Below are 14585 nucleotides of genomic sequence, written 5' to 3' on the forward strand. Positions count from 1 at the left end.
ATATACCATTTCCAAAAATGTCTTCATGGAAGAATTTCTAAGGATTATTTGTGTCAATGTTAAAAAGCTTTGTGGTAATAATAGTTTTGGGACATACTGAATTAAGGCTAGTCAAACAGATTGATCATTTAAGGAGATTTTCACAAATTCAGACTCTAGAGCCTAGTGCCTAAACATTCTCAAGTCAGAAGAGGAATGAGGAAAATATTTCTTGCCCATTCTAGATATATTTCTAAAATTATGGTAAATATATATAACAAAATTTACCATTTTAACCATTTTCAAGTGTACAATTCAGTGGCATTAAGTACATTCCCAATGTTGGGCAACCATCACCACTATCCATTTCCACAACTCATTCATGCCAGACAGGAATTCTGAACTTATTAAACAATAGCTCCCCAATTTTCCCTCCCACAGTCCCTGGCAACTACTCTTCGCCTTTCTGACTCAGTGAACTCGCCTATTTTTGGTATCTCATGTTAGTGGGATCATACAATGTTTGACCTTTTGTGTCTGGCTTATTTCACTTAGCATAGTATTTTCAAGGTTCATCCATGTTGTAGCATGTATCAGAATTTCATTCTCTTTAAAGGCTGGATAATATTCCACTGTGTGTAAATACCACATATTTTTTATCCATTCATCTGTTGATGGCCATCTTTTTTTGCCCACCATTTTGCTATTGTGAAAAATGCTGCTATGAACATTGGTATACAAGTATATGTATTATTTTATACTTTCATAAGTCAAGCTTCATTTTTTTGTTGTTGTATAAATAAACTTTTGGAGTACTTTACAATTGAGACCAAATAGAAATTAATGATAACATACATTTTAAAGAGTCCAATGTTTTATTATCAGCATTAATATTGTTCATACTGAAGATTCAGGGATAAAATAATGGACAGAAAACTGGAATGTAAGCAATACTACATAGATGCATCATAAATATATAGGATGTTTTGCTAATTATTGGACTAAAAATATAAAAGATGAAATTACACCAATTATTTTGTGCTTAGTCTTTCTGAATATCCTTTTGGTATTAAATACACAGCAAGTGCTTATACTTAGAGATTCTGCCTTTTTTTAAGCAAGGAAAACAAGCTTATCCTTGGTTAATCAGAATCAGTTTCAAAAGGTAAAACTTCTTAAAGGTAAGCATGGCATTTAGTGCTTAAGACCAATATTCTTGCTGGGCTGGCTGCTTGAGGATCGCTCTCTTTCTTTGGTAATTTCCATCTCAATTTTGGCTTTGATTTTCTCCCAATCTATTTCGAGCTGCAGTAGAAGAAAAGAAGAAACATGCATATATAGTATAAGACATTTTTGTTTAATGCAAAGTAACTAAGAGTAGACAAAAACAGAACACATGACTTCCAAAACATTAGAGAAAAAAGAGGGCAGGAAAGAAAAGTTAAGAAGAGATAATGCTCCCCCCAAAAATGAAATAGTGTTAAGAATAAGACCTAATAGAACAATTATCACAATAAAAAGCAAAGACTCTCATTGTGATACCAAAGACCAAAATCTAGTTGTAGCTTTTTATAAAAGGCACATCTAAACTGTCCCATGGAGCCTTAGGATTCTGCTCCGGTGCCTCAGGTTCGAGGGGGTAGGAGCGAGTGAAGATGGACTGCTCTCCTGCAAACAAGAGGGAGAATGGACAGGGCTCCATTTTTGAAACAGTAGGCCATGTTTCAAATGGGTCAACTCTTCACCGCTTTTATACTGACGTTTCCATTAGGAGCCTACCTATGGAGAAAGATAGGGGAGCATCTGCTTCCCCAGAGCATACTCTGCAAAAGGGGCTCCTTCACAACTCTTAAAATAATATGAAGACTTGGTGGTAAGAAAATGATGCGGGCTTCCCTGGTGGCAGAGTGGTTAAGAATCCGCCTGCCAGTGCAGGGGACACGGGTTCAAACCCTGGTCCGGGAAGATCCCACATGCCGCGGAGCAACTAAGGCCTTGCGCCACAACTACCAAACCTGTGCTCTAGAGCCCGCGCGCCACAACTACTGAAGCCCGTGTGCCTAGAGCCCGTGCTCTGCAACAAGAGAAGCCACTGCAATGAGAAGCCCGCGCACCGCAACAAAGAATAGCCCCCCCGCGCTCGCCACAACTAGAGAAAGCCCACGCACAGCAACAAAGACCCAACACAGCCAAAAATAAATAAATAAAATAGATAAATTCATAAAAAAAAAGAAAATGATGAAAAGATATTAGAGGAAGTAGTGGGAAAGCAAGGCTGAAAGACATAAAAAGAATAACTGAAAAGTGATAATATTTTTATCTGTTTTCAGCCAACCACCAGACCCCCCAAAATCCAGCCCTGCCCCTCTACTAAATCAACAGACATAGTGTTAGGAATGGACTCTGCTCTGAATTCAATAAACAATTTCTTTAGGGAAAAGGCTTCTACTATTTTTTAAAGTTTGGAGATCACTAATTAAGGAATGTGTGTCCTCTCAGGCAAGACATGGGAAAAACTGGGTCCTACCTAAAACTAACTCTGATTTACTTTGAAATAAACCCAAACTCCTGAGACTGAGCCAAAAGTGAATAGGTTTTCGCCTCCATGTAGGGGAGCTGAGTAGAATAAGCAGTATTAAAGCAGACTGCGTTACTACTTGCTGCCTGAACAGATTTACCTTAAGTAACTGAGACTAATTTAACCTTAACAGGACTTCACGCCTCTTTTATTTTGTGTTGGAAATAGGTAGAATTAAGTATTTGGTTCTTTTTTATTCCAATATCCTTTCTCTAAATTTCTGTGAAGTAATTTGTGGATATTTTTTAGATAATCATTCCATATACTTGTCTATAATACATAAAATTGATGAATTAAAAGAATCCCTCTTACTCATAGAAGATGAATGTCTGTGCTAAGATGCAAGTGACAGCTCATCGAAAGGCAGAGCAAATGTTAGGTTATTTGAAAGACTCATTTTTCAATCAGGTCAGAACTTGATGTTTTTTAAATGGCAAAACAACTCATCTAAGAAAACATTTGCAAAGAGAAAGACAAAACTTGATGAATGCCTTGGCCTTCTTCCAGGCTTAAATTGACTTACATATGTTTTTCAAATCAATCACAATAAAACCATATATTGATGATACACTAAACAACTGTTGCTCAGCTGCATCAGAAGTGCATCAAGCAGATTGATGACATCTATATTAGTTACTTGTTATAGTACAAATGAGGGTGTCAGCTGACAGCTATCCTACTGAAAATAAATGTTTCACTTTCACTCTGGCATTTGTCCAGTTTTAGAACAATGTTCTCCTGATAATTTAGTCTCTGGAATAGAGTATTTTTAATAGTGAGTTTTAGATAAGGATGTACTCATGACAGCTGTCAAGTGACTTCTACACTACAACACATCCTTTTGTAGTCTAGGGATTGTTAATACTATTTGGCACTTCTTATTCTAGTCCCTAGTTGGTCAATTCTTCCTATTCACATAATAATAATTTTGAAATCATAGCAAATGGCTCTCCATCCTCTACTCCATCCCTCTTACTCTCAGCTGAAAATCAGCTTCCTACTTTACAGAGAATATAGTGGCCATCAGGCATGAATTCACTTAATTTCCTTCCTTTCATAAAAGTAGGGTATCCATCCTTATCTCTTTCCCTTCTGTCTCAGGGCAACCTCTTCACATAAGTCCCTGATCTCATCTTCTTTGACTCCTCTAGGACATCGGCCTTCAATTATTACCTGCATATTTCAATTTCCTTCTCTTCCCTGGCTGCTCCTCATTATCCTTCCCTCTCTGTTCTGTCTCCCTACAAGCTACCACCTTCATTCTTCTTTTCATTCCTGACTCTCATCCTCTCCCCAGACCACTGTAATATGACTGTGTTCCCACTACACCTCAGAAGCTTTTCACTAACGCCACAATTAAGTGTTTTAATCCCTCATCCTGTACACCTTCTCTATACGAGCAATTATTTAACGCTCACTCTATGCCCTGGATTGCTCTAGGAGCAAGGATTTAGCAGTGAACAAAAAGATAAAAATCACTGTCTTCATAGAAAGATAAACAAAGACAAGTAATAGTGGTAAGAGTTTTGGAAACGGGAGGGAGATAGCGCCGGGGTGGAGTTGGCGGGGGGGGGGGGGGGGGGGGGGGGATGGGTGTTGTATTTCAAACAGAGTGATCAGAGAAGGCCTCCCTGAGAAGCTGACGTGAGGACCTGATGATGAGTGAGCAAGTCTCTGGGTGTATCTGGGGAAGAGCATGCTAACAGACAGAGGGAAGAAAAAGGTCCTGATGTAGGAGCATCCCCTGGACCTTGCTGACCACCGCTCTTTGAAATATCTCTCTCAGTACAATATCGTTCTCTTCTGGTTTCTGCTCTCCTTTCTAAATGTCCTCAGTCTTTTTCTTTTTCTTTTTCTCCTATATCCTTCCCCTCAGTAACCTCTTCACTGTTAGTATTCACTGGGGTTCCAAGCACAGCGTTTTCATACTTCCCCTAGGAGATCTCCTCCACTCTCACAGCTTCAACTATTCCTAAACGGTCATGTCCATAAATTTATTTACCTAGCCCTGATTCTTCCTTTATCAACACCCTCTGATGTTCACATTGATATTTCCAATGCCCACTAGACATCTCTGCCTCGATAGGGGCCACCCCACAGGGACTTCAAACTCAAAAAATGGCCTATTTTCATGTATTCAAACTCAAAAGGTCCAAAACTCGTATATGCTCACGTTCCTCTACCAGTCACCAACACTAGGAATCCTGAAGTTGTTCTCAAATGTCTTGCCTTACCTCACCACCTCTCCTCCCACCCCCAACCACAATGTTCTATTAATTTTACTGCTACTTTTTCTTACATTAATCCTACCGTCTCCGTCTCCAGCTGAGATTATTACAGTAACCTCCTAACTGGTCTCCTAGTCACCACCCTTACCTCCAATCTGTCTTCCACATCAGAAGTTATCATTCAGGTCATTTTCTTGATTACAAACCTCCAAGTCTTTGCACTGCCTCCATTATAAAGTCTATTATCACAGTGTTAAGACTCTTTAATGTCTGGTCCCATCAATATTCCAGCCACCCAGGACCCAGCACCCAGGACCCAGGGCAGTCACTCTGTACTCCTTCACCATTCTTTCAAGATCCCATGCATTTGCTCTTATTATCATATCCTTTAACTGACTAACAAAATCCTACTCAAGATAATTCTGTGGAATAAATAAATAAATTTTAAAAATGAAAACTAACAAATACAAAGCATTCAGTTTCCAAAGGGGAAAAAAAGGATACTTTGGTGGAAAATTCCAAGTTTTCGTTTCCACTTAGGAACTGGGATTTTAAAGGGGAAAAGTGATCACGTCACTTCCATTCAGTATCTTTACATTAATCTTAGGGTAAATCCAATATACCGAATTTGCCCTATGAAACCCTCAGGTCAATCTCCCTTTTGCTCGTCACTCTTTCCCACTTCAGAGCCTTCCCTCTGCCTAGAACACAGCCATCGCCACACCCTCCCCCCACACCCTCAGTCAGCTTCTACTATCCATTCTTTACAACTCAGCTCCAATAGCAATTGCTTTGCTTAGAAAAATCTGCTGATCCCCCCCACCCCAGGTCAGGCCTGTCATTCATAAAGTCTTACAGCACTATGTACACTACCTTCGAGGCAATTATCACAACTGAAATGAACAATTAACTGTATAATTAACTATCACCTCCATTTGAATATAAGTTTCAGGAGGGTCAGTGTTTGCCAGGTTTACTATTATATCCCAACCACCAAGGAGAGTACATTGTCTGCAGGAGGTGCTCAGTAAATATTGAATGAATAAAAGGTAACTAATTACCCAGCAAATGAGCTATCACTTAACAATCTCTTGTTATTTTCTCTCCTGTTTTTCCCTCTTTTTTTCTTTCTCCTAGCATAATGCTTTGAACATTTCCTGTCCCTTCTACTTCTCTTCCTGCACAGAGTATGTATTCAGTAGATTGAATGTATTCCTCAAGTGGACTTTATTTGCCAGACTCATAAATTATTTTACAAATACTTACTGAACACCCTTGTAGAGCAGGTATAATGACTCTAATGGGGTTCTTAGAAGATAGTACACCGTGTATGGATCTCAGATTTCCATATTTTAAACTAGAAAGGCCCAAATAACATTTCACGGCTCATAAATATGAATGTATGTCAAACTTCACTTCTTATAAACTTTTACGTTATGCATTGTGAGCCCATTTGAGTTCACCAGATAGGTAGAATAAATTTCTTTTTAAGAATGATCTTTTTCTATTCAATTCTTAGTTCTGAAATAAAGAGTTTATATAATCACAATTTTGGCTAAGATAATTTTTAAGTCAAAGATAATTTTCATCTTAAAATACTGCTTTATGATTTCTAGTTAACTTCCAAATTACATTTGTGAAGGAGAAAAGTAGGAAACTAGAACATAGTGCCATAGAGAGTCAAAGTAACCTATATAGTTTCAGGATGAAAAGAAAACAAAATACCAAAAAAAGCCGTGTTGTTCTGATTCTCCCACTTTGAACATTTCTACTACTCTTGGGATTGAAGTATCATATGTTAGTTATAGGTGAATATGTATATAATGAAAAAGAAGATATGAATGTTAAGTTTTTAATATCTGAAATATAATTTCCTTGAGGGTAAAAACTATATTTTTTATGTCCTCAAAAGTACCTAATGTGAACACAGTGAAAATAATATTATTAGTAATGATGATGAAGAGGAAGCAGAGTAGTATTAATCTGCTTAAAAATTATACAATAAAGTAAATTTAAGGTGGGTGCTCATTTTTAACATACTGTCATATTTTCAAAACTGAGACAAAAAAGATGAGGTGACTACTGATTCTCTGGGCTGCTTAGCGCTCAGTGCTGGTGGCTGCTGTCATAATCTGTGAATTGAGGGCATAGCCCTCAGAGCTCCCAGGGAAGCCCTCATAGCCCAAACTCCCAAAGGATCCATTTCAGTAGTAAACAGTTCCGAATCAAACAAAAAAAATTTTGTGGAGCTTCTATAAAATACATCCCTTTCCACCAAGAAACCCACAACTTGTGTCTATCCTGGATCCAGATGATAAAGTTGCACTGCAGAACTAAGAATGGCCCCAAAGGCTTCATTACCCTGAAAACTGGTCTGAAGTCCAAAACTGTGGTTCATGACACTCAATATTCTAAATACAGCAAATGGATAATGTTGCCTTTAGTAGGTGCCTTCTCTCTACATCTTCTTTCCTCTTCCCCAGCTTCCTCTTATATATTCTGCCCCCTACGATAAATCAGAACATTCCATTTTATTCTATCCCCAAGGAGGAGCACTCCCACAGTCTATAAGCTCCATGAAGACAGAAGCCATATCTGTTTCAACACATAGCATAGTGCCTGGCCTGGAGTTAGTACTCATAAACATTTTTTGAATAAATGAATGACTAAAAGGCTAAAGGAATCAACTAGTTCACAGAGCTGGAAGCAAGGTTGGCCCTGTTTTGGGATTACAAGTCTCTTGAATCTGCATGGCTACAGGTGAGCTCTATTTCTGCCATTTGAGTATAGAAGGACCTGGGCAAGTGGCCACAATCTTTTCTGCTCTAGGCGCTGGGACAAACGCCCTTGTTCTGGCTCTCCTGTGTGCTGATATGTACTGGAATGGCTTTTTTCTAATTGGGTTTATAAAACCTTATATTCTGGTAGGAACTTGAGAGGCAAAGGGTTAGCATTCTTTTGTTCTAGGCGGAGAACTCTACCCAGGCCAGGCACCTTTTGAAGTGCAACTGAGCTCCCTAGAATCTGCAAAGTGGCAAAGTATCCATTTCCTGGCCAGTGCCCTCTGTGCTTATGTATTTCCCCTGGAGCAGAAAGGGCAGCTGGTAGAAGACAAAATTCAGGAGCTAGAAGCCTTTATTCTTGCCATTTATACTGTTTATCTAAAAATATCAGTTAGCACACAACCTTAACACAAATCGAATATTATAAAACCAGACTTGAGTTAATCAAAACATGGCTGTAAGAGTCCAGAAAAATATTCAGTAATATAATTACATAGTCAAAATAAGACTAACATCGAAAGGCAAAAAGTAGTTTTTTTTAGAGATTATGGTAAGAATTATTCAAATTTTGTCGCATTAGGATGAATAATACATACTTATAAAGCATATACATTATTATCAAATACTGCATAATACTTACACCTTCTGCATACTGCAGGTATCGTTTATTAGTTTCCTGTTTACCAAATGTCTCCAAAAACTTTTGACGGTAGGCAAGCACTGTATCAACATGTGTTTTGTATTTAACAGCTAATTCAAGTGCCCTACAATGAGAAATAAAACAGATTATCCGCATTGCTGTGTTAGCCTCTATGGGCAGTGGAGTTTTGGGGTGAAAGGGTGGGACAGTCTATGTTGATCCCTCCACTCATCCCTCAGTGTGAAAGGTACGTCATTCCCTACCTTATCCATCTTGCAAATTCCTATTTATACTTCAGGGTCCAGACCAAACATGATCTCTTCTCCCTGACCAGCTGTCCTTATAGAAATAAATGACCATTATATCTTATCTGTGCTACAGAACATTTTATACATACTATTATTTCAGCTCTGCTTACAGTGTATTGTAACTATTATGAATCTGTTCCTTCCACTAACCTATACATTTATTGAAGGGAGATCTGGGCTCCATTTCTCTTTGGTGAGTACTACAGAGTGTATGTATCATAAATGTTCACTGAAAAATTCATTGAAATCATAATAAAATTCAAGTGAATGAACTCCCCTAATGTAAGTGGTTCGACTATCTTGACCATTTTTTAAGTCAGTAATGAATTTATTCTGTTCAATATTCAACTAAATACTGATATCCTTACTTATCCTTATTAGTAGTACAGTAAATTAAAAATATTATGAAAATAAAATTTGAGGATAATAAAAGTCTGACAAAATGCCTTTTGCCATTTGATTCTTAGAAAAAGTTAATAGCCATTTAAATTTAATAATTTAATTAATATCTATTTAACTATGTAACTAAGTTATTTTAAGGTAATATTTTATTTAAATAGCAGACAAGAACTAAATGAATTGCTAAAATCAGTGGTATAACACCGAAGACATAAAATCTATATATTGATAATTTGGAGGGAGATGAAAAGATTATTCTTCAGTTCCAGGCCTATTTTTGCATGTAGGTTTTGGACAGCAACTCAGCCCGTGATCCTATGCATAACTCATATGAGTTGAGCCAGGAACAATCTAGTAGAATATAGCTCTCCTACACTGTTCATTGTTATCCTGTTTTAAAGTATGGGAAACAGTCATCATAATAGTCAAAGTACATTATTTCTCAAGTTCTCTTGCTTTCTAATATAACACATGATTTCTGAATAGGCCAGTGATGGTTTATCAGACTCAAATATTATGAACTTGTTGTTTTAGACAAAACTGACTACTGACTAGAATTTTTGCAATGTGTGACTGTTTAGTAGGAAAATTTGTTTGATTCTTAGCATGCTTTGGTTTGACGTAAACTAAATAGTCACTTTAAAAAGTATTTTAGATATTATGTGTGTATTAATTGACAAATGATAGACAATTGAGAGAGATATTAAAGACAATATGATAAATTATGAATGTAAGTCATGTATAATACAAATGATAATGTCAAAGTTCAGTACAATGATTTCTTACAAAAATATATTGCCATAAACAATATTGCTAAATCCAAGGGTATTTGCTACCCATCACAAACTCCTCACAAAGTTCCCTCATTCCTCTGTGACTTTATGTCTTTCAGAGAAAAAGAAGGCACACAGAAAAAATGTAGAGGTATTAGGATACAGAGGAACAAAAGTAGAAAACAAGAGAAGGCAAAAAAATATCTATAGAGGCTCAAAAGATGAGAAACAGAAGTAAAGATGCCTTAATTCTTCTAACCCTCCCTCACATCATCCCCCTCTTCACCCCTAAGGCTCTGATTCCCGTGTTGTATGTGTGAGTGGAGACTCTGGTGAACCACCTCACCGGCACCTCAGAAGTTCCAGTTACCATTCTTTCTTTATGATTGTACATGATGGGGGAAGGTGTTCTCGACTGTGCAAAACTGGAGGTGTTCAAAGTGGGGAATATGTAAGCATCTATTCTGGGTTGGGGCTTTTCAAAAATTCCAAAGAGAGACTTTGTTATGGAACATCAACACATTTAATTACGTAGAAAGGATAGACCATGATGTCTAATCCTGCATTTATTTTTTTTTAAAGATTTTTTTATGTGGACCATTTTTAAAGTCTTTATTGAATTTGTTACAATATTGCTTCTGTTTTATGTTTTGGGTTTTTTGGCTGCGAGGCATGTGCAATCTTAGCTCCCTGAACAGGGATCGAACCCACACCCCCTGCATTGGAAGGCAAAGTCTTAACCACTGGACCGCCAGGGAAGTTCCTAATCCTGCATTTAGATGCTAAGAATTATCTGCTATTACAGTCATTATTATTATTATAAAATATATATTAATTATCTGATTGAAAAGCAATAGCTAAAGTTAGACATTCAAATGATATGTGCTATTTTAAATGTTCTCTAAAAGCACACACTGGGTAAAAAATGTTTCTGTACCACATTTAGGAGGGAATTTATTCCAAATTATCTAAGAGTTATGGGAACAGTATGTCTCTAGCTTTAAAATGGTTATTCAGCAACCAAACAAATGTAACATTAGATTATGGGGCTGGAAAAAATCCATGTATCCTCTCTGATTTTAAACAGACGGAAGTTACATTAAAAGATGTTATAACTTCAAAGTATAATTTTTTTGCATAACTTGAATGAAGCAAAATCACTTTATATAACTGGTATAAGTAGAAAACCTGGAGTTTCTAGTTTCTACCTCTTTTAACTTCAGTTTTTGAAAACAGACTACCACCAAATGTCCAAAGTGAATGTCAAATAGATAACTTGCATATCTACAACTCCTCAAGGGCTGCATCTTATTAGGTTGCAGGCAATTTTCAAGTTCAAATATAAATGACGGAAGCACAAAGCAGCAAGACTATGCTTCTCAAATAGAATAACCCATATTAACAAAGTAAAATCTGTTCCCTTCTAAAGGATTTAAACAAATATAGAAATTCAGGGATCCTAAAAGCAATCTAATATATTTATCATCCAATACTTAAATTCTATCCTTCCAGAATTCTACAGGCCCAGTGGGGAAAATAGCAAGAAAACACAAAAAAGAAATAGGAGAACTTATAGATTAAAAGAAACCTAAGAATGTATCAACCAATCGAAATGTATGAATATTTTATGAATCCTGAATCAAACAAACCATAAAACAAAACAAAACATTTATGAGACAATCAGAGAAATAAGCACACTGAATAGAATTATTGTTAACTTTTAAAAGTGTGATCATGATACTGTGGCTGGATTAAAAAAATCTTTAAGATACATACTGAAATATTCATAGATAAAATGATACGATGACTGGGATTTGCTTTTAAAAACTGTGGGAGGGATAGAGGAGGAGTAGAGATTATTCACAAATTGATAACTGTTGAAGCTGAGTGATGGGTACATGGAGATTCATTATACTCTTCTTTTTACTTTTGTATACATTTGAAATTTTCCATAATAAATAGTTTTTAAATTCCATCTTTTTTGGTCCCTCCTGATCTCTTTGGCTGAATCCTCCTCTTCAACCAGATCATTAAGTGTTGAATTTCAGGGGAAATCTGCCTGCTGCCCTCTTTTCTTTTTCCTTCTTTAAATTCTTGAGCCACACTCATGGCCGCAGCTACTCCAAAGGCTGATAATTCCCTCAGTGGCTTTCCCCCAATGTCTAGGACCTCTCCTCAACCTCACACCTGTATATCCCACTCCTGCTGGACCTCATGAACTGGATAGATAAAGGTGACTAAAACTCAACAAATCCAAATTGTTAGACAGCTTAATCACCACCCCGCCCTCCCCAATCACCCCGACACAAAAATTTACCATCCAGTACAGCTTCGGCTCTACACAGATACCAAATGTGGGCTTACCCTCCTGATAAAAGACACAGACAAATTAAAGCCCTGCCAGACTTTCCTGGAATATACACAACACTCAAAAAATTTTTAAAAACTCAAAGCACTATTCGATAACATAAACCAGTTCTGGAAGTCTTAGTGTATGAGAACAATTATTTACTCACTCCCAGAAGAGGGTAATACATGGGTAGAAAAAATAAGATCATTTTTAAAAGGACACCATCTACATAGATAGGCATGCAAGAAGTCTATTATTAATTAATCAATCAGTCACATAATTTTATCATCGTCCTATGTTTGAATATCTTCGCAGATGGGGATTATTCTACTCTCTAAGCAAGCCATTCTTTGGATTATGTTGTTATAAGCTGATTCCTATATTGGATCCAAGTATTTATCCCTCTTACTTCTATTTTTTTATATTAGCTATATCATTTAGAATCAAAATTGTCATCACAGAACTTTGTCAGTTTTGTTCATTGCTGTATCCCCCCGTGCCTAAAACCTGGCACACTAGAGACATTCAATAAATAATTAAAGAATGAATAGTAGCTACCATTTATTGAAGGCTTACTATGTATTAGGCAGTATGCTAAGAGATATTCACATGCTATTTTACTTAATCCCGACAACAAACATGTGGTTTTTGTTATTATCACCATTTTAAACACAAGGAAACAGAGGCTTACAGAGCCTCACTAATCTGTCCAAGATCACAGGACTAGTAAGTGCAGAACCAGAAATCAAACCCAGGTCTTATTTCAAAGCCCCCATTCTTAACCACTACATTTGTCTTTGTCCCATTCAGCAGCCCTTTTGAACAAGTCATTAAAAATGACCAGACATGGGACTTCCCTGGTGGCTCAGTGGTTAAGACTCTGCGCTCCCAATGCAGGGTGTCCGGGTTCGATCCCTGGTCTGGGAACTAGATCCCACACGCATGTCACAACTAAGAGTTAGCATGCCGCAACTAAGGAGCCCACATGCTGCAACTAAGGAGCCGGTGCAAACGAACAAATTAAAAAATAAATAATTTTTTTTTTTAAATGACCAGACATTTCACCAAAAGACTGTTGTTGTTGTTTTAAGCAGATCTCCATGTAATATCTAAATATGCCTGGTTTGGCAGACATTCGATAAATATCTGCTGAATGAATGAATATGCATTAGGAAGAAATATTCCAACTGGTTTCAGAAATATCTGCAGAATTTGGAAATGAAGACAATACATAAGTTTTTCAAGAGTTTCTTAGCAGTTATAATTACTTCTGCTGATTATCTGAAGTCATGCTTATCCAGTCTTTGATATTTATGCTAAAAGTGATGGGAAACTATGGGTTTCATTTAAGTGAGTCAGGGGTCAAGAGTGACATGATGATTTCCATTGTGAAAAGATCACTATGACTACAGTGTGAAGAATGGATAGGAAAAGGACAAAGTAGGTGCAGAGAGACCAATGATGTTTTATTAAGAAAAACTTGGATCAGGGAATTCCCTGGCAGTCCAGTGGTTAAGACTCCACACGTTCACTGCATGGGGTGTGGATTCAAGCCCTGGTCAGGGAATTAAGATGCTCGCACGGTGTGGCCAAAAAAGAAAAAAAGAAAAAAGAAAAACTTGGATCAGCTTAGATAAGGGTGCTGGTAGTAAAGTGGATGAGTGCCAGAGGTATTTGAGAGGGAAAATGGTTGGTAATTGGAGTATGGGGGAAAGAGGGTAAAGAAAATGTCAAAAGTAACTCCTGAATTTCCAGCTTTGGGTAGACTGAAAAGATAAGATAGATTACTCTGGAAGAGGACCAAGTTTATGAGGGAATAAATATAAATTTGAACTCAAACATATGAGACAGCCAATGGAAATGCTGAATAGGCAGGTGGATAACTGGGTTCTGGAAGCAAACATGGGCAGGACAGAGGGCTAGAAGAGAGATGCATATTTGGGAGTCTTAAGTGTGTAAATAGTAATCAGGAGCCTTGAACAATGCTCCTTGCCCTTTATCGACTTACCAGGCAGGCATATAGGTCTACCAGCATTTGACCAACCCATTGGTTTATAGTTTAGATGAAAAACACAAAGCATAAGAAAAGGAGACGCCAGGTAGATAGGAGGAACGGAGGAGCACCCAGCATTCGTTCTCTTTCCCCATTATATCTCTTTGCCTCTCTTGTTTTCCCTCTCCCTGAGATCTAATATCTTAAGGCAGAGTCATTTGCTGAAAACTGGAGGAGGGGAAGAGGTGGCACAGACAGCAGGATGTAGGGATAGTAGGGAAGATGTGAAGTTAGCAGCAGAGAATAAGTATGGTCACATGACCTAGGTCTCAAAGGATCAGAGATTTTACAAGAGAAGTAAAGATGGGGGAGGCAAAAAGGACACCAACTGCACTCACACCCAGACCTAAGGAATGTGGAGTCAGAGGGAATAAACTGACTCCATCTGAGAGGACTGGTAGGGAAGGAGTGTCCTCTGGAAAGAGGTAATTTTCACTTAGGTCAAGGAGGTATGAGAAATGTTCAGAGGGCTGTATTATAGGCCATCAATAGAA

The 14585-nt window shown here is 37.4% G+C and overlaps 1 protein-coding gene across 4 annotated transcripts in view; it reads right to left on the reverse strand.

The window, feature by feature from the left end:
• Positions 1 to 850: 850 nt before the first annotated feature.
• The window catches only part of IFT80 (intraflagellar transport 80), a 114571-nt gene continuing 100836 nt past the window's right edge, over positions 851 to 14585 (reverse strand). For all 4 annotated transcript variants that reach the window (XM_036851737.1, XM_036851736.1, XM_036851738.1 and 1 more), the window contains 2 exons: positions 8209 to 8332; positions 851 to 1284 (listed from right to left, as the gene is read on the reverse strand). In XM_036851737.1, the coding sequence (XP_036707632.1) occupies positions 1174 to 1284; positions 8209 to 8332 (235 nt within the window). In that variant the 3' untranslated portion in view covers positions 851 to 1173. The remainder of the gene's footprint in view (positions 1285 to 8208; positions 8333 to 14585) is intronic.

This window comes from Balaenoptera musculus, chromosome 4 (genome assembly GCF_009873245.2).
Source record: "Balaenoptera musculus isolate JJ_BM4_2016_0621 chromosome 4, mBalMus1.pri.v3, whole genome shotgun sequence".
Lineage (NCBI taxonomy): Eukaryota > Metazoa > Chordata > Mammalia > Artiodactyla > Balaenopteridae > Balaenoptera > Balaenoptera musculus.